The sequence below is a fragment of the Hyaena hyaena genome, unplaced genomic scaffold, assembly GCF_003009895.1.
Source record: "Hyaena hyaena isolate Hyena2069 unplaced genomic scaffold, ASM300989v1 scaffold_179, whole genome shotgun sequence".
NCBI lineage: Eukaryota > Metazoa > Chordata > Mammalia > Carnivora > Hyaenidae > Hyaena > Hyaena hyaena.
In genome coordinates this window covers 719,539-740,209 of record NW_024080812.1, presented here as the reverse complement: position 1 = coordinate 740,209, position 20,671 = coordinate 719,539, and the positions used below count along the sequence as shown (strand labels likewise).

At 41.7% G+C, this 20,671-nt stretch overlaps 1 protein-coding gene across 3 annotated transcripts in view; it reads right to left on the bottom strand.

Moving 5' to 3' along the window:
* DCAF5 (DDB1 and CUL4 associated factor 5) overlaps positions 1-20,671 on the bottom strand; it is a 103,276-nt gene that overhangs the window by 36,548 nt on the left and 46,057 nt on the right. For all 3 annotated transcript variants that reach the window (XM_039240697.1, XM_039240698.1, XM_039240699.1), the window contains exon 6: positions 8,617-8,830. In XM_039240697.1, coding sequence (XP_039096628.1) covers positions 8,617-8,830 — 214 coding nt within the window. The remainder of the gene's footprint in view (positions 1-8,616; positions 8,831-20,671) is intronic.

The window sequence follows — 20,671 nt, the reverse complement described above, 5'->3', positions numbered from 1 at the left end:
GGGGCACCAGGGTGGCTCAATTGGGTAAGCATCAGCTCAGGTCATGATCTCACAGTTTGCGAGTTTGAGCCCCACATGGGGCTCACTATTGTCAGCAAAGAGTCTGCTTCGGATCCTCAGCCCCCACCCCCCTCTCTGCCCTCCCCCTGCTCATGCTTGCTTGCTCTCTCTCTCTGTCAAAAATAAACATTAAAAAAAAAATAAAGGAGAACTGTCATGTTGTGTCACCTGATCACATCAATTTCTTAAGAACTGGTTTTTTTAAATTATATTTAATATTTTTATTTCTATTTTTTTTTTTTTTTTTTACAAATAGTTTATTATCAAATTAGTTTCCACATAACACTCAGTGCTCATCCCCACAAGTGTCATCAACACACCTAGTGTTCTTTCTTAGCTGAACAGTTATAAACCAGACAATATCTAACAGGCCTGCATACACTCCAAAATCTTTTAAGCTTTCTAAGCTCTAAAACTGCATCAGTAAATGGACTAAAAGATGGCCTAATCCATGCGTAAAATCTTAATCCAGGATTGCTAACACCTTGAAACCTCTAAGTTTCAGGAATTCCACAAACTCTAATTTTATATGCAAAATGATGTGCATGTGTACATTTTCCTCAAATGAGTACTCATAGCTTTTACGTTTACAAAGAGATTCAGAATTCAAAAAGAGTTACAAATGGCTGACTTAATAAATGAGTTATTTTCATGCTACCTTCTCCTTATAAAATAAAGTCTTCTAAATAATATATACAAGGAATTCCACTTCCTCATTAGCCCATGGAAGACGCTACCAACACTTGCTTTGAAGAACCTAGGGGGCAGCATGTCTATGAGGAAGAGTGCGCATCACAGGCAAGAGCCAGTCTAGTCCTGGGGCCTCTGGGTGGCTCAGTTGGTTAAGCATCAGACACTTGGTTTCAGCTCAGGTCATGCTCTCACAGTTTGTGGGTTCAAGCCCCATGTTGGGCTCCATGCTGACAGTGCAAAGCCTGCTTCAGTTTCTAACTCTCCTTCTCTCTCTCTGCCCCTCCCCTGCTCGCTCGCTCGCTTGCTTTCTTGCTTCCTTTCTTTCTTTTCTTTCTTTCTTTCAAAAATACATAGATAAACTTTAAAAAAAAAAAAAGCAAAAACAAAAAAGAACCAGTCTAGTCCTGGTTCTGCAACTGATTACATCTGCTATTTCAAACACTCTAGGCCTCAGCTTCTCATGGGGGTAAAACCTGTCACTGGGAGGATTCAACATGAAATGAAAGGGCTTCAGAAGCTAAAGGGCTAAAAACATATGAGATATAAAACAAAGACAAGGATAAGAAAATATTAACCTCAAGTCACAAAGCAAGTCAAAGGATGGAACCCAAGAGTGTGCCTATATTTCAGATAAAGGAGAACATATGGCATGTCATGCCCCCAGTGAGCTTAATCAGGGCTGCACAGAGTTATAAAAAGAGCAAAGTTGTTATAACTTTACAGGGTGCTTCGCTGGCCTGGAGCACACTTACTGGTGAATTCTTGCACCTGTATCATACCCATATAATGTCAACACGGAAAGGTTTAGTGATGATGTAATGTCTGAGGCCAGGCAATGTATTCAAGGCCATTTTGTCGGACTCCCGAGGCACAAGTCAGCTCTTTTCTCCAGGGGATGAGTTAGGATGATTTCATTCTCATGATTTTGAGGGCTTTGCCATCTAGCAAGTTTAAAAGAAAGACCTGTGTTAAGTGATCCCAGTGCTCAGATAATCCAAGCTCAACCCTTTTAAGAAAAGTTTATCATACTTTCCATTTTCTTCCCTCTCCCATTTTCAACAAGGGGTAGGAACTATTAGGTGAGGCATTAGATAAGACCAAAGCAAAAAGGAGATTTAAAAAATTGCCACCTTGGGGGCACCTAGGTGGCTCAGTCTGTTGAATGTCTGACTCTCGATTTCAGCTCCGGTCATGATTCCACGGTCGTGGGATCAAGCCCCACGTTGGGCTCTATGCTGAGTGTGGAGCCTCCCTAAGAGTCTCTCCTTTCCTCTGTGTCCATTTCCAGGCCACATATACCCGTTAGCCTGAAAGGCTTACTTCTCAGAAGCCTGAGCTCTGCTGGACTTTCACAATCTAGGGCAAGCACCATTTAAGGAATTGTAAAGGGACAAAAGCTGAGTGCGGCCGCCTGACGGGTATGTGCCAGAGGAGCTAGCAGGTGGAAAATTGGTCTTCTGTTTTAACGCTGCTAAGAGACTGGCTCACTGAGTATGCAGAGGGGAGTGTGAAGCTTGGGAGACAGAATGTACCCAGACAGGCTTTAGGGAGAAAAGGAAAAAAAAAACAAAAAATCCCAAATATGATGGTGACAGCAAGGAGGAGAGCCCTTAGGTTCAGGCAGCTGCCAAAGGAAGGAGTGCTGTTTTACTACACGATTCCTCACTACACTTTAAGACTAGAAGGTGGGCTGATTTAAGGGGAAAAAAAAATTCAAGTCTATATCCAGGCTAATTGCTTCTGTTGATACTGAGCCAATCTGATGTCACTTATGCTACCTTATCTGATGACAGAAGTCATAAAACGTAAATGATTAAAAAATTATACAAGAAATAAACTGTGTATTGTTGGCCAAAAAGAGAGAAGGGTAATTGTATGTAGCGCTTTAAATGAAAATCTCAAGGAGATTATTATGGGCAGTCATGTGTCCACCACAGCTCCTGGTACACAGTAGATGCTCAATAAATATTTGCTTTTTTATTTTAAAGTGTGGGGATGGGGAGAGAGATATGAAGTTAGGAAGGATTCAGGAGGAGATAGCAAAAAGGACCTTGTGTCCACTCACCTATGAATTAGTAACAGACCAAGAAAATAACCTTGAGGGAAAAACATCCTGCTGAAGCACAGAGGTTGTAAACTGGTGGCTCTCATGCAGAATAGGAATGGGATACAGATTTATCCATACAATAAGGTATCAGTACATTTAAGAGTCGGGAGACTTAAAAATCTTAATTTCTGGCTTCCCTTAGGTAAAAAACACAGAGGCCTTCATGGCAACAATAGACTGAAGCTAAGTCAAAGCTTCATTTAGATGGGGTTCATTTATATTCATTTATATTTACATGGGGTGGGCTTTCTAGTTGGCCACAGTCACCACCACCCCCTACTGATTACTTCTAACCCAACTCACTCGTGTTTGATATTTGCCTTGCTTCTGTTGGCATCAAGTTGTAATCTTTTTGTATAGTATAAATGGCTGTAATGTGATTCTTGATCTCGGAGTTAGGAGTTTGAGCCCCGCCTTGGGTGTAGAGATTATTTAAAAATAAAATCTTAAAAAGAAAATGAGTTCTACTGAGAACTCAAAAATCTGGGTTCTAGTCCTGGCTCAGCTACACACATATATACGTCTTGACTTATGTACCCAGCCTCTCTGAGCCTCAGTTTTCTCATCTGTAAAAGGAGGGTTTTTACAAAATGATCTCTAATAGCTCTATAATTAGAATCCTCTACAATGGTGGCAATAAGCATAGGGGGGACATGAAGTAGTCATAGCCTATTTCACACTCTGTTCCCTGAGGCTAATGTCTTGAGATATTAATTTCATTTTGAGGCTAGTGAATCTATGATCGTCTAAAAGTTTAGGCTCTTTGGCAGAATATCTGAGTCCATTTGTGTAGAAAGACTAATTTCACCATAATAAAAAGCCAGAAGACTGTTTCAGATAGATAGATCGCTTAATGTCTTTCTTGACCGTGTTCATTCCTAATATGGAAATTCTCAGATTCCTCCCTGGGACGGTTACCCAGTCTATGACTACATGAAGAGTTCCAGAGCACAGAGCCTCCAGCTGTGGGCGTTCTCGAAGTATACAAGAGCAACATCACATACAAAGACCAATATAAGGAAAGGGTAGGCTTTGGAATTTGAAAGCAGCAAAAAAGATCTTGTCTGGACTAGTCAAAGAATACACACGTCAATCCTGTGTATCATACTGTAACCGTAGCAGCTGCTACTTTAGCTCTAAGTGTGGAAAGTCAGAGCCTATAAACCACCTCTGAGAGACATGTTCCAGCAATGAGTTTGGCCTCCTGTGTAGCACTTAGAAAGTATCAGCTCAGGATATTAGCCACATTGAAAACCTATTATTTAATTCATCCTCATAAAGCCCCTGGAAGTTAAGCAGGAAAATGGTACTTATCAATTCTGATTTACACTTAGAAAAGCCTTAGGGTCCAAAAGCTAAAAAGCACACAGTGATCAAAGTATTCAAGATTTGCTTCAACAAATATTTATTGTGCTCTCACTGCTTTCAGGTATTGGAGACAAGACAATGATGAATTAGCCACATTTCACATCTTCATCCCCAAGGAGTGAACAAAATAGCCTAACATAAATCTCTATACTTCCTATTCCCTAGGTTACATACCTCTGATAATCTATATGGGGACCATGAACAGCCTTGAAAGACTTTACCTCTGAAATGGATCCAAAGTTAGAGTCAATGATTTCATATCCTCCTTCACAGAAAACCACACATCCCAATCAAAGAGCAACCTGGTTTGTCAGAGAGGATACAGTATGCATGAACTTTTCCCATAGGATAACAAAGCATACATAAGGGACGCCTGGCTGGCTCAGTCACAAGAGCATGTGACTCTTGATCTCAGGGTCAGGAGTTTGAGCCCAATTAGAGATTACTTAAATAAGTAATTCTTTTTAAACCACACATAATAAATTAGTCAAATCTGAACAGAAAAAAAAACCAAAAGCCATTCAATGTTTCTATCATTATATATAAACTTAAAGGCAAAACAACTACATATTGTTAATGTACATAACCGGGAAATCACAAAATCCCTTCTCTGGTTCTGCCTACGGCAATACCTATCCCAGTGTGTCTGGGCAAAATGGGTAATGATAATCTAGGTCAGAGGTTCTCAGTCGGGGCAATTTTCTACCAGAGGACATCTGGCAATGTCTGGAGACATTTTTGGTTGTCTGGGGCATGGCTGGGGGAGAGATTACTGGCATCTAGTGGGGACAGACCCGGGATGCTACTATCCTATAATGCACAACAGAGCCCCACGATACAAAGAATTATTCATCCAAACTGTCAACAGTGCAGAAGTCAAGGAACTATGGGAGAGGGGGCAAGATGGCGGAGAAGTAGGGAGCTCCGTGGATTGCACTCGCCCCCATATCTCACACGGGAAAGAACTGAAGCCATAGGAAACCTTACAGAACCCAAGAGATTGGGAGAAAAAGGATGCAGAATCCACTGAGAAAGTCTTCTAACATGAGTGCGAACTGGGGAAGATAAAATCGGCCGGGATCAGAGACTCAGAGGGACGGGGGCGATCCCCCTCTGCAGGGAGTGAGAGGGGAAAGAGAGAGTCTGAAACTACTCAAGACAGGGTCCCTGTCGCTGGGGAACAGAAAAACTTCCGCCTGAGGCACAGAGGACTGTGTGCGCCAAATCCCTGCATGCCAGGTCCCCACACACCAACTTGTCCGGGAGGGGTCGCGCACCAACTGCTCCTTTGAGCTCCTGGCTGGCTGGACCCCTAGAGAGGCTGCATGCCGACCGCGCCATTGTGCTCCTGGCTGGCTGGACCCATGGAGGAGCCGCCCGCGTACCAGGCCTCAGCACTCCTGGCTTGGCTGGACCCCTAGAGGAAAGGCGAAGGGCTTAAAACTGGGAGATTTGCCCGCAAGTTCGTGTTTCGGGTGATGAGACACAGAGGGACCCGGTTTCCCGCTCTCCAGCGGGCCAGCGCGTCCCCTAGGCAAACCCCCATCCTTGCTCACCAACCCGACCTGGAGCAGGGATTCTGGCTCCATCCCCAGGGCTAGGCAAGAGGCTTGGCATTGCCCTGAGGGGATTGCCTGAGAGGGTGTGTCTACGGCAATTTCAGTGGGATTTGGAAACTAGGCCTGGCCTGGGTTAAAGAGCGTGACCCACTTTGGGTGCGCCCCCCGGCAGGGGGAGTTTACACACCCAAAAAAGCGAGGTGCAGTGCTTGGTTGAAGAAGGGACTGGAGCGCTGCCACTCTCCTCCCCACAACTGCCAAGGCAGAACTCCCGCCTGGCGCATTGGATCACACCACGCCCATCCCTGCTAGAGAGCTGCCCTCCTCCTTTTTTTTTTCTTTCTGGAACACTGACCTGATTAACTCTGGTCACCGGCTTGCTTAAACAGTCACATTTAGTCCATTCTGTAGATGTAAATTCTACACCTACCTACCTTATCATCCCTTTCTCTCAAGAGTAATCAGTCTATATAGTTTCTCTGGATACCCCAGCATCCTTCTCTCACCTATTCAACCATATTCCACCCTTTAGCTCTTTGAAAAAAGCTTCTTATCCCTTCTGCCTGCTCATTCTATTTCCAATTTTGCCTCATCCCCGCCCTGTCTTCTCTCTTTCTCTATGCTCTTCAACCAGCACTGCATACACCCGGCTATTTAATTGTAGCTGGGAAATCCAGTTATATGCTTTAAACTGTTCTTTGTCCGTCGGTTTTCTTTTTTTTTCTTTTCTTCTTTTTGACCTTTTTATGTATTTTTTATTTTCTATTATTCGCCTTCCCTTCTCCGTCTTTTAACTTTTTCGTTTTCCCTCTCGGTTTCCATGTTTGTTGGATTTGTCTGTGCAACTGTGTGCCTCTGATCCCTGTGCGTTTGTCTGTCTGTTTTCTTCTCCAGGGCTACCTCAAGAAACGAGCCAAAGTACACATGGTGGAGAGTCCCAAATATCACTACGAGTAGGAAAATAAAATAACCAAGGTCTCAACAAGAGAGACCAAGAGATATCATTCAAAAAACACTCTCTAAAAGGATAGGCCCTGGACAGTCAAAGAGTCTTCTTGGGTACAGCAGCACTCACAGGTGCAGAGAGCATAACAAGTCTTTAAAACTAACAAGAGACAGAAAGCTAAGTAAAATGATGAAACAAAAGAGCTCTCCTCCAAAGAAGTCAAGGAACCATGGTCTGGGTGTTCTAGATATATTGGCTAGAGGCCTATGTTCTGGGTCTTTGAAGAGCTCCATACAGACAGGTTCTGGCTGCTATTAGAGGAGCTAAAAGAAAACAACATTTATTCTCCTTTACCTCTTCACCTTTCCCTCAGCCCTGTGTTTCTGGTAATAAAGCCTAATAAACCGTTACATTTAGTGCCTGCTTTTTACTGATCATTGAAATGAGGATCACACATTTAAGAGATTGACAGAGATGGAAAGTCAACTTAAAAGGGAGGGAGAAATGGAGGGAGGGGCTTGGTTGTCATCTCCACAGCTAAATGAAACTAAATCAACCAATCTGAAGACAATGATCTGTTCTGTTGTGAGTCTGATCATGTCTAGAAACTGCTCCTTCCCACCCAAGAAACAAACGGCATGTAGAAACGAAGTCATTCACTTATATAACTGAGGACACCTAGTGGTTTCCAGTGTGGATCACAGTGAGGTAGGCCCTAAGACTGCCTTCAATATAAACTCTGGAGTTAGATATATATCCCCTATTTATAAAAGGGACATCCTTAGTCTAGACAACTTAAAAGTCTCACAGTTCGTGTGTTACAGCCCCACAATGGGGTCTCTGCTGTCAGCACAGAGCTCTCCTTGGATCTTCTGTGCCCTACCCACCCTCTCTCTCTCTCTCTCAAAAAGGCGGGGGGGGGGGGGCAGAATATTCATAAGTTCCCCAAGAATGGTTTATTTTATGTCAACTCTAAAAAGGAGAGTACAGCACATGAGAATTCTATGTCAAAATTTTACGTGGTTGGTGAACCCAAAGAGAACACTAAGCGTTAGCAAGAGACTAAGGTCTCTCTTTTTCCAATCTAGATGTGAAATAGCCTAAGATCTGTTGTGTTTAAGAAGATAACAAAAATCTATTTGTTTATTTGATCAATGCCTCCAGGTTTGTCCTTAGCCAATCGGGTTACTGAGACCAGTCCAACTGGTGCCCTCGCTGACACACACTGCAGAGCCTCTATGGCCAAGACAGACAGGTGCAAGGATGTGGAGCATGTCTTTAAACTGCCAGCTCTAAGTCAACATCAGTGTCTCAATTCCCAGTGAGACTGTGAAAAGGCTGCAGACCCAGCTTGGGTTCTCCTTCCCAGCTGTGATGCTGGCAATAAAAAGAAAAGGAGTCAGCATCTGGCTTCCTCTCAAACAAAGCTGCTTAGCCTGTCTCATCCAAGAAAAAGATGCCATCTCAAGGGGCCTTTCAGGATAGATGTCTCTTGGATGGTACTTAGGGTATTTCATCCATCATTGCGTTTTATTGACACATACACACAAAAAAGTCTCTCTTTTTTTGGCTAATTTTCCATGGACTCCCTCCTTTTGAAATGACACATTCTCAGAACCTTAAAATCTGTTCATAAACCTGGCCAAGCTAGGTTGCTCAGATCTATATTGTGGCCAGTCTTGGTTCACGGTGTGTACCTCACATTACCCGGTGGCAGCAGCTCTGATGAAGAAACTCACTATTGGGGTAGAATGTCCCCAGACACTGTTTTGCCTCAATTGTTTCTACTTGACATGATGCTAAAGAGAAACAAAGACAAGAACAGAAAAAGCAGTCTGGGAGGAAAGCATGAATGTGGGACGCAGGAGACAAAGGGCGCCTACCTGGTCACGATCCCCTGCAAAGCAGCAACTTTTCATGGTACAAGAGTTGAAGTAACCCTGATTGTCGAACTGGAACACAGGCAGGCGGGAGTGGATGTCGTAGAGCACAGGGGGCAGGCGACGCCTCAGGGCCAGGAGCTGCGTCCCGTTGCTGTTGAACCGCACACTCATGGCGCTCTGGAGGGACAGGTTGCCACCGTAGCGCAGGAGAGAACTGAAAGGCAGAGAGCACGGGGACCGGCTGTGAGGCACGTTGGACAAGACTCTGCAAAATGCACTGCATCTACTTCTTCCCCAAGTACATCCAAATCTCCTGTCAGGCTTTACATCTGAATTTCGGCAGCAAGGTATTTCTGTGCACTGGGCTAGAAGGTAACAATTCTATGCCAGTTACTGAACCTGTCATTTCCTCTTTTTGATCTCCAAAAGGTGAATTACCAGTAAATTTACAGGAAATAAATAACAAAAGCGTCATGAAAGAAGAGACGTATTAAAATGATTAGTTATTTCATTAGCCTGAGCTAACTACATAATCAAATAGATAACACTCGTCAAGGCCCTGCGAGGGGAGTCATGTCCACTAATCATGGATGCCATTTAAGGGACATATATATCCTTGTTTTAGAAATATAAAGCACATCAGCAGAAAAACAGATACTTTACTGTTTATTCTGGATATTTTTTCAATAATAATCATTTTATTACTTAAGCCTTTTATTTTTGAATTTTAATCTGTTTACAGAAAATTTTTATTCTATATGGCATAACTAGAGAGTGAATACCAAACAAGTTTTTAAAAAAATGTTTATTTGGGGGGGGGGGGCAGTGAATCAGTCAGTTACGTGTCTGACTTCGGCTCAGGTCATGATCTTGCCACTCATGAGGGCCAGCCCTACCTCAGGCTGTCTGTTGTCAGTGTATCAGTGCAGAGTCTGCTTCAAATCCTGTCTCCCTCTCTCTCTGCTCCCCCCTCTCTCTCTCAACAATAAAAAATAAAACATTAAAAAAATGTTTAGTTTTGAATGAGAAAGAGAGAGAGGGAGAGAGAGAGAATCCCAAGCAGGCTCCGCACTGTCAGCACAGTGCCTGACGTGGGGTTGAATTCACAAACTGCAAGATCATGACCTGAGCAGAAATAAGAGTCGGACACTTAACCAACTGAGCCACCCAGGCACCCCTAAACAAACCATTCATTCATTCATTTTAGAGAGAGGGGAAGCATGAGCAAGTCAGAAGGGCAGAGGGAGAGAGAAAGAATCGTAAGTAGGCTCCACACTCAGGGTGGAGACCAATGTGGGGCTCAATCCCACAACCCTGGGATCATGACCTGGGCCAAAATCAAGAGTTGGACACTTAACTGACTGAGCCACCAGGGTGCCCCTAAACAAAAAAATTTAATTTAAATGCACAGTAAGTAGTAGGACAATTAGAAAACCAAGATGACTTGTTTTCCATTACAATGCCCAACAAGTGTATAATTACCTTAATACATTTATCTAGCTTCACAAATGAGAGATCTGTTCTGGTTCACCTAATATTCTTCTGCGGTCTCCTAATATTCCTAACATTAAAAAAAAGTCACACAATATGGTTCCAATTAATTTCTTTTGATGATTCAGAAGATCTTTTCAATTTTACAGTGAACTAGGATGGCCATGAACATTAACAATTACACAGTACTAAGTAAAAAAGGGTGTGTATATGTGTCTGTGCTTTATCTTTTCAGTAGTTAGTATCCTTGATTAGCTAGACTATTTATTATGAAGGGATAGACTGTCCACTGACCATATAACTAACTTCTCTTTTGTATTTTGGGTTCAATTCTTGGAGTACTGAATTACTGGTAGGGAAGTGAGGTTAAGTATATATATCAGGGGAGGTGCAGAAATTCATGTGACATCAAACCTACTAACTTGTTTTGCCTCATACAGACTTTGTTGTCCTGGAAAGAAAATAATCCTAGTAGTTTGAGGGGGGAAAAGTTTATAAATTCTAGGGAATCACAGAGCTGGAAAGGGCCTCAAAAGACCTAAATTAGAGCCTGGCAGATTTATCTGAAACATTTTTAAGGAAAAAAAATGGCAGTTTCCCAAGCGAAAACTTAAAGAGCTATATGCTACCAGAATAGATTTAATACTGAATGAAGACAACATTTTTTTTTTGTTTTTTCTTTGGCGTGAAGAAAGAACTCTGGGGAAGATTAGAGGGACAGGAAAGGAGATATCCCATGGGAAAAGGAGCCCTTGAAACCACATGCAAACGTAGCTGATCACAAAAACGGACTAGGGTCAGTCAGTCCTGTGTCTCCCAAAGCAGTGTTCTCACTAGAGAGGGGCGTGCCCTAAGTACAGAAACAGGCCTGGTGCAAAACAGGCTTTAATCCTCTTATCAGTGGAATGAAATAAAAGAGAGAAAAGACTTAGGAGACAGTTGCTAGAACTCCAAACATCAAGGAGAAGCCTGGTACCCCTATAGGCCCCAAGTAATCATTTCTGTAGACAAACGTTCTTATAATGGTCCTATACAGAGGCCACACTCACTCATACAGAGAATGAATGACGGGGCTGTTAGAGTCCAGGCAGTTCCTTTACAGGGTGCCCTAGCTTCCACAGGCATGTGGTGTTATCTAAACACTGAGCTCAAAAACAATGAGAGGCTTTCAATCCAAGATCTGCACGGAGTGTACAAATAAACCACCATCTGCAGAACTGAAGAGGAGCGGGGCGTGGAAACAAGACTCAACAAAAAGAAACTTGGCTGGCCCCACAGAAACAGCAGCAGGGGTTTGCATCAGCTCAGGCATCCCTGACAGGAAAGCTGAGGCGGCCAGCAAACGCCCTTTCCATCAGGTTCACAGGAACTGCCTCTGCTGATTCCAGTCAGACCTACAGAAGTCTGCCCAGGACAGGCATCAGGCCCATCCCAGCCCCACCCAGGTTCCTTGAGCTACATTTGCAATCTAGCCACTCAAGCAGTCTGTGGGGTTCCAGGAAGGTCACTAACCTCTCTTGCCCATACTTCTGGGCAGGGAACTCCTGTCTCTCACACAGAGGGTAGGTAAGCAGGACCCTTGCTCCTAGAGTGTTTGGGGGTGCCAAAGAGAAGCTGCCGAAACTGAATACTTCATGTTTGGGCATCAAATTAAATTCCTTCCAGAGGATGGAATGATACCGGAAATCTAGAAAGTGAGCTATGTTCACCGTAATTTCTCAGCAGGGTTTCTACAGCCAGCTCCTTCTGACCAGAACAGTAAGCACAATCTAGTTCATTAGGAACAAAAAGCTTAGAAACAGTTTGCCCTCACAGTTGAGATATAAAGATAATGTCAAAGATGCTGTAGTTTACAGTTCCAAGTGTAATATGCATGAGAAATCATCTGGGACTTTAAAAAATGTGGATTCTCAGGATCCACCCCCAGTTATTCTAATTAAATCTTGGAAGTGGGCCCAGGAATCTGAATTTAACAACCTCCATTAATTCTGATGCATGTGACTTTCAAATCACACTTCTGAGAAACATGGTTCCATTTTGGAATTTGGGGGGGGGGGAGGAACCAGGAAGAGAAGGGAGAGTGAGGGACAGTGGGGTCGGGGAAAACAAGGTGTAGAAAAAGCAGATTACCAGATGTTCAACAAAAAGCCAACCACACACTATGGCACTTTTTATAGTCCCTTGTCTATTAGCATAAAGGGCTCTAATTCCTTTTAAAAATCAGAGCTCCCCTCTACCAACAAAGCCTGAAATGCCTTTTTCCTGTCATCAATACATTCCCTAAAGGAGAAGTTTCTCACTTCCTCTTGGAGAACTGAAGGAAGAATGCCTCAATCTTGACTTGCTTTCTGAACTCTGATCTTGATAACAGAGATGCCAACTATCTCCACTCCTCAGAGAAATGGCCACCATTTTACACCCAAACAAGATGAGCAGTATCTTTTTTTTTAAATGTTTATTAATTTTTGAGAGAGAGAGAGAGACACAGCGTGAGTAGGAAAGGAGCAGAGAGGGAGGGAAACACAGAATCTGAAGCAGGCTTCAAGCTCTGAACTGTCAGCACAGAGCCTGATGCAGGGCTCGAACTCATGAACCGTGAGACCTTGACCTGAGCCAAAGTCAGACACTTAACCACTGAGCCACCCAGGAGCCCCAAGATAAGCAGCATCTTGAAAGGACTAGCAACAAGTTAAAATGAGTTCAACTCAAAATATCCCTATTCAGAAAAATAAAAGCAATAAATCTATTCCCAACCTATCTTCAATCAAGGATTTGTCATAAAATACAACAAGAACAGGTAGGAGGTAATCCAAGGGTCAGCATGTAAAAGATCCAGGACAAAAAGCAAGAGAACTTCAGAACAACAGGAAAATATTTCTCACTAGTGTGGTCTCAATTCCCTGCCCTGCCCCCACCCTCCGCCTCCAATACTGAAATGGACTTCTTTATTGCTCTGGCAGGGTAAAAAGAACATTTTTAAAAAGTACTTGGCTAAGGCTAAGATCTTGGAATAGAAGAGAAACAAACTAAGGCTGTTTCCAAGGAAAGTGACTAAGTATCATGTTCAACATAAGACAGGGCATTGATAAAGTTTCTAAGATTAGACTCTATGAACCTAGGTTTCCATAAATCCATGACTAAGTAAATTCATCTCATGGTACCAACATGATTTTCCAAAGCCAACCAGCATGAGTTTCTAAGTGAAAGCTTCAATAACACCCATGAAATGCACTGTTATTCCAAATCACAGACATCAGAGCTGGTATTAGACAATCAGAGTAGCTAAATCAAGGTCCTTTGGTGGGAGGAAATCTCCCCCACCCCTCCAGTTCTGCTTTGCAGCAGGATGACCTACAAGGAATAAGGGAAATATTGTACTTGCTATATCACAACCCGTAGAATATGACAAATCCTAGGGGACAGGCAAATTATGTAGAAAGTGAACAAGTTCAGGGAGTCACCATCCGATTAGCCCACACCAATTCTATTCAAGTGCGTTTAGGGTCCTAATAATCTCTTAAAAATATCTTTTATGTGAGTTAGCAGGAAGAGAATCTGGGCTTTCTTTTTTGTTTTTTCTACCATAATCCTCAGTTCCAAGATTGAGACTTCTCTAGAGGGAACCAGAACTGCTGGAAAACTAGTACGAGAAAGAGATACGGTGATATGTGACTAAACAAACTCACTTTCCTCAATGCCAAGATTTTCTGGCCTGAAATATAGATACAGGTTCCATGTATCTGGTAAAACTTCCTTCCCTTTTTCAACATCCAGAAATTTAAGTTTGACTGAAGTCAGCACAAGGGCTTGATAAATTTCTGATAAAGAGATCTTTATATAAGGGAGCCTGACTGGCTCAGTTAGTAGAGCATGTGACTCTTGTTCTTGGAGCTATGGATTCGAGCCCCATGTTGGCTATTGAGATTACTTAAAAATAAAATCTTTAAAGACAAAAAAAGAGAGAGATCTTTAGATGATCAAATGGCATATCCACTCCCTCCATGAAGCAAACAAGGATGGCAGACATTGCAGTGTTTCTAATCATCATCTTCCAGAACAGGGACATACCCAAAGCTGAAGTGATCTGAGTTTTTGCAAATGGCCCAGAGATCCCAGAAAACCACACAGAACTCAACAAGATCTCAAAATAAATTAAGAGGCACTACAATAACAGATTTGTTCTAAGACCCTTATGAATTTCCTATATGTTTAAGGACTCCACATTTAGTCATCTCAGTTCATTAGATGGACTGGCTTATTCAAAATCCACCTTCATCCAAGCTGTAAAAAATAGAGAGGGGTTTCATAAGCAGCCATTTAATCTTCACCTTAAAAATATTCCTGGTCCCACCTTCTGACAGACATAAAATTAACATCAGCCCTGACCTCACAGTATATTAAACTGGGGAAGGAGAGTTTAATGAACAGTGGTTGGCAAGAGGCAGGAATAAACAAGGGGAAGAGGATGATTGGGATGGCAGTTGCTACAGCAACAGTAACAGTGCTGAAGGAGTGGGTCGGAATATATGCAGGTAAACAGGCAGTGCTCGACGGCAGGAGAGGAAGCTGGGGTGGGTCCACTGACTGTCAGGGTGCAAGGCCACAAAGTTAGAGGAATGTTAAAGAGAAAAGAGGCAAAGTCTGGAAAAAATCCTAAGCAGATGAGGGTCTGAAAACAAAAATCACAATTTGTTACCTTCTTTTATGAACTCCTATGCAAACAGTCGAAAACAAGAGAGGAATGTAAAGGAAAGGGGAGAAGGCCAAACTGTTTCTTACAGAAGCCATTCACTAAGAATGTATCCCCAAACCAAGGTCACATCTAGTTGGTAGTAATAGATATGTCTCAGGGCACTGAGTTAAACATCTGATTCTTGATTTTGGCTCAGGTCATGATCTCACAGTTCGTGAGATCGAACCCCGCACCAGGCTCTGTGCTAGTAGCACAGAGGCTGCTTGAGACTCTCTCCCTCTGCTTCTTCCCTGCTCACACACACTCCCTCTCTCTCTCAAAATAAATAAATACACCAAAAAAAAAAAAAAAAAAAAANTCTCTCTCTCAAAATAAATAAATACACCAAAAAAAAAAAAAAAAAAAAAGGAAAAAAGAAATATCTCAGGAGCACCTGGGTGGCTCAGTTGGTGAAGCGTCCGACTTCAGCTTAGGTCATGATCTCACTCACGGTTTGTGGGTTTGAGCTCCATGTCAGGCTCTATGTTGACAGCTCAGAGTCTGGAGCCTGCTTTGGATTCTAGGTCTCCCTCTCTCTCTCTGCCCCTCCCCCGCTCATGTGTCTGTCTCTCGCTCTCTCTCAAAAATAAACAAACATTTTTAAAAAAGGAAATATCTAGAATAATGGCTTTGAAACTTTTTTTATAGAAACTCTGTAAAGTACATTTTATACTGCATCCCAGCACACCCACATTTCGCATAAATTCATTAAATAATACTTACCACCTGCCACACTGATTTTTCTATTCTATATATTTTTTATTTAATAAATACTTATGACCATCTAAATTGATTTCATGGCCCACAGAAACACTGAAAGAGCTTTCTACCTTAGCCTCCTTGCTTCCATTCTTGGCCGATGCTTCATTTATCCTGAATAGCACAGCCAGAGGGATGCTGAACCATGCATCAGAATACATCATTCCTTTGCTAAAGATCCTCCAGTGGCTCCCTATTTACAGAGTAAAAAACCAAATTCCTTTCCATGCCAGTAAAGCCCTAGACAACCACCTTCCCATCCCTGAATCTCTGACTCCACCTCCCAGCATTTGTCCTACTTTACTTCAACCACATGATGCCTGTTTACTGATTCTAGAATAAGTCAAGTATGCTTCTACTTCAGCGTTTTTGCACTTGTAGATCCTGCAGCCCACAATGTTCCTCTCCAGATACATCCGTGGTTCAGTCACTTTCTTCTTTATTCAAATATCCGCCTTTCTGACAGCCTGTGCACAAATGTGAGCTCCCTCATACTCCTTATTTGTCTCCTGGGCCTGCTTTATTTTCTCTACTACATGAATCACCATCTTACATATCATATATTTTTATGTATTTACTCTCTCATCTGTCCTTTCCCATTAGATTCTTAGCTTTTATATTTTTTCCCCACATATCCCAAGTGCTTCAACAGGGTCAGACACGTAGTAGTCATTCAATAAATAGCTGCTGAATGAATGATCTAATGGATCATGAGCAGCAGTTTGAAAAACCCTGACTCTGGCAACATTGAAAAGAAAAACAAGCTCCCTCAAAGTCCACATGTGTCCTGACATTTGCCTGCACATGAAACCTAATCTGAGAGGCAAGCAGCAAATCAGCATAAAACTGGGGGAAACAGCAAGAGGTTTGGAGATCATCTGAATCAAAGTCATCTTTGACAGGCAAAGAACTGGCCCAATTTGCCAATGACTACCCAGGCCGCTCCCTCTTCATGGGACACTAGCACACATCCTTCAAGGAAGTTAAATCCATCTACCTGCTAATAAGTGGCCAATAAGAAGGAAGAGTTTAGCAGACAGACAGGTATTTTAATTATATCTTGTACTTTAAAGTGTGTTTCTGATATGCAGAATAAAATTTCAAAAGGAAAATTAATAATTACATTTGGGGAAGTCAAATTCAAAAAAGAAAATTCATCTGTCAGGTTTTAGAAAGTGAACAATGAATTCTACAGGTTTTGAACATATGCCCCATCCAATGATGTTTGCAAACAGAGAGTGATAAACATTCAGACTGATGGGTGTACAAAGATATATTAACTAATGTATTCTTTAAAATTTTTTAATGTTTTACTTATTTCTGAAAGAGAGAGACAGCGTGAGCAGGGGAGGGTCAGAGAGAGAGGGAGATACAGAATCTGAAACAGGCTCCAAACTCTGAGCTAGCTGTCAGCACAGAATCCGACGTGGGGCTTGAACCCACGGACCGTGAGATCATGACCTGAGCCAAAGTTGGACACTCAACCGACTGAGCTCACCCAGGTGCCCAAATTAATATAGTAATTAGACTACAGGATTTAGCTAATTTCTTTTTTTTTTTACACCTTTCGTTTTATTTTTCCAAGTTTTCCTACAATGAACATGAATTTTTTCTATAGTCAGAAGAGAATGTGTTATTTTAAAATATCACCTCATATACAGACCCTTTTTTAACTAGGGGACCACAGGAGATAGCTTTGAGAAAAGTAAGAGAATAGGAAATTTAAAGATCTTCTTAATGGAAACTTCAAATATACTGCCTCATAGGATTCTGGTGCAGATGCTAAGTCTGAAATTAAATCATACTTTAAATTCATATGGTAGTCAAACAAAAATTTCAGAATCTTCTGAAAATTGCAGTGTCCCTTACTATCAATAAGGGCAAATAATATCCTTCCTTTGATAGGTTTCTAAGTACTAAACAGGCCTACCTTGGTTAGCAGTGAACACAGTCAACAGGTTAGGTCTGAAACTATACTCAGTTTGATTTTATTCTGTAGATCCCCCACGCCACTTCCAAAGCACCCATAAATAAATGGCAAAGTCCTATTAGTGGAGTAAAAAACAGATTCAAAATACAAAGTATCTTATGCAGAATCCAGAAACTGTTCTTGGAAAGTCTTCTGTACATGGGTAAATTAATGAATAAAGAAAGCCAAAATGATTGAGAGTGTACCAAGAAGTCCCTATCTAAAATATGTAACTTGCAACAAATAAAATATAAGTGGTCAAACCTGTTAACACAAAGTAAAAAGTTCAAACTACAACGAATCCACTGATGGGATTATATCACAATAGACACCCCTGAAGAAGCAACTAGTTCATTTAATTTATAAAATGTTTGTGTGTACAGTGTATCATCTAGTCCTTACATAATCCTGTAAGGCCGACAGTGGGGATAACATAATTCTCATTGCACCCTGGAGGAAACTGAGGTCCTGAGCAGTTATATGGTTTGGTTCGGAGTACACAATAGGTGAGCAGCAGACGTAGGACCAGAAGTTTTTTCTGCTTCTTGGCTCAACAGGCTCTCACAGGAATACACGGTAGAGACTGATTATTCCACCTGGCAAAGTGACCAGTGTCAGCTCAGCATCAGGGCCAGAAGCATTCATCTGAATTATTCACTTCACTCTTTCCTTTCACTTAACACTCAATTTATTCATGCAGGCATTTACTAAATAAACATTTATTGAATACCTGGTAACTATTTTAGGTATTCTGCTAGGCCCATAGATTCAAAGATGAAGTACAATGAAGGGGGGGAACCCTCAAAAACTAGTGAGGGATAAGAAAACCAATAGTTTCCTTCTATAACATGAATAGTGTTGTATTAAGGAGAACAGGTGCTGTAAGAGACATAGGACGAATATCTGCCCTCTACTAAGGAAACAGGAGTGGGTGCGGTCACAAAAGTCTTAGAAGAAAAACCCAACCTGACTCAACAGAAAGAGTCAGAGAATTCACTCAAATTCTTAACTGGCAAAAGAAATGAGATACATCTGGATATGTTAATATATGGGTAAATTCCCGACACATACTGATGAGTGACAAAGTCAAGTTGTAGAATTACTGTATAGTGGTATCTAATTTGTGTTAAAAACACACATGTGTATAGAGACAAAGCCAAAGCCATATGTTTTCTACGGGTACATATATAAGCATATTAAAAACAAAACAAACAAACAAACAGGTTCTGGAAGCATACTACAAACTCCTAATGCTCATTACCAAGGGGAGGGGCAGGGGACCAGGACTGGAACAGGCAGTCAGAAGGGACTTCGGCTTCACTGAAAGTTTTCAAAGGAAATGTTATTAACACAGTAATGGTATTTTTTTTTAAAAAAGTGTTTATTTACTTAGAGAGAATGTGTGTGTGAGCCGGGAGAGGGGCAGAGAGAGAGAGAGAGATGGAGAGACAAGAGAATCAATCCCAAGCAGGCTCTGCATTGTCAGTGTGGAGCCCAACACAGGGCTCAAACTCACAAACTGAGAAAATGACCTGAGTGAGCCGAAATCAAGAGTTGGATGCTGAACCCACCAAGCCACCCCAGTATTCATATTTTTTAACTTTTATTTTGAAGTAATTATAGATTCAGAAGAAACTGCAAAGAAATGTGCAAGAAAGTCCTTTGTACCCTTTATCTAGCCTCCCCAACATTAGCATCTTCCCTCACTATGGTATAATATCAAAACCAGGAAATTTACACTGGTCCAATCTACAGAGCTTATTCAGATTTTATCAGTTATATATGCACTCGTGTGTGTGTGTGTGTGTGTGTGTGTGTGTGTGTGTGTGCGTGCGTGTGTATTTGTAGCTCTATGCAATGGTACCATATGTACTGCTCCACATAACCACCACAATTAAGACACAATGTGTGCCAACATCACAAGCCTCCCTCGTGTACCCTTTTATAGCTACGTTTACCCTCTCGATCCCTATTGCTACGACCTGGCGAGCACTAATCTATTCTCCATTTTTTCACATATATTAGTTCATGAATGTTACATACATGGAATCATGCAGTATGTGTCCTTTGGGACAGACTTTGTTACATAGCATATGGTTCATTTTTAATTTATAAAGGAACTACCAAACTATATTTCAGAGTGGCTATACTACCATACATTCCCACCAGCAATATAGGAGTGATCCTAGTTTCTCCTCATCTTCACCAGCATTACTGGTGAGTTTTATATTTTTTAAAATTAATTTATTACTTATTTTGAGAGAGAGCCAGCACAAGCAGCTGAGGGAGAGAGAATTCCAAGCAAGCCCCACACTGTCAGCACAGAGCCTGACACAACGCTTGATCTCACCAACCATGAGATCATGACCTGAGCCAAAATCAAGAATTGGACACTTAACTGACTGAGTCACCCAGGCGCCCCACATGACTTATATTTTAAAAAACTAAACTAAGAAGTGGGCCAATGTATTTTAAAACAGAGAGAGACAAAACTAGACATTTTTAGCTTCCTATGGATAGATATACCTAACACCATCTACGAAATACCTCTGTAACCAAAAACATCCCAGAGGAAAAAAAAAAAAAAACACCCACAAAACCCCATATCCAATTAAGCCCCAAGATCTAAAACCAATTTACAGAAAAAACTAGGGTAAGAAGGAACATGCTAAATGACAGTATAAAAATACAAACAACATAATCTAAAATGTAAGAAATTCCATAAAAAGACAAATAATCCAGATTAGGGATTTAATATCACCAACTTCTGAATAACAATACTTGAGGAATATTAAAGGATACGTATTGACTGATATGTGCTTCTAAAACTCCCATCCATTCATGAGACATTCCCTAGATGTCCTGGTCTGAAGTTAAGTCCCTTGTTATAAAAAACATATGTGCTTCGTGCAAAGGAATGGACATGGAGAAGCTCTGGCCTAGAGTCCAAAGACGCTGGGTTAGAATGAACACAGAAACAAATTCAACGCAGACCTCTGAATAACCACAACTTACATCTTGCACGATAAGCAAAGTTACTAAATCACCTGGGATATCGTTTAAAATGGCAGATTCAAAGGTGCTGCCTCAGGTCTCACAGTTCA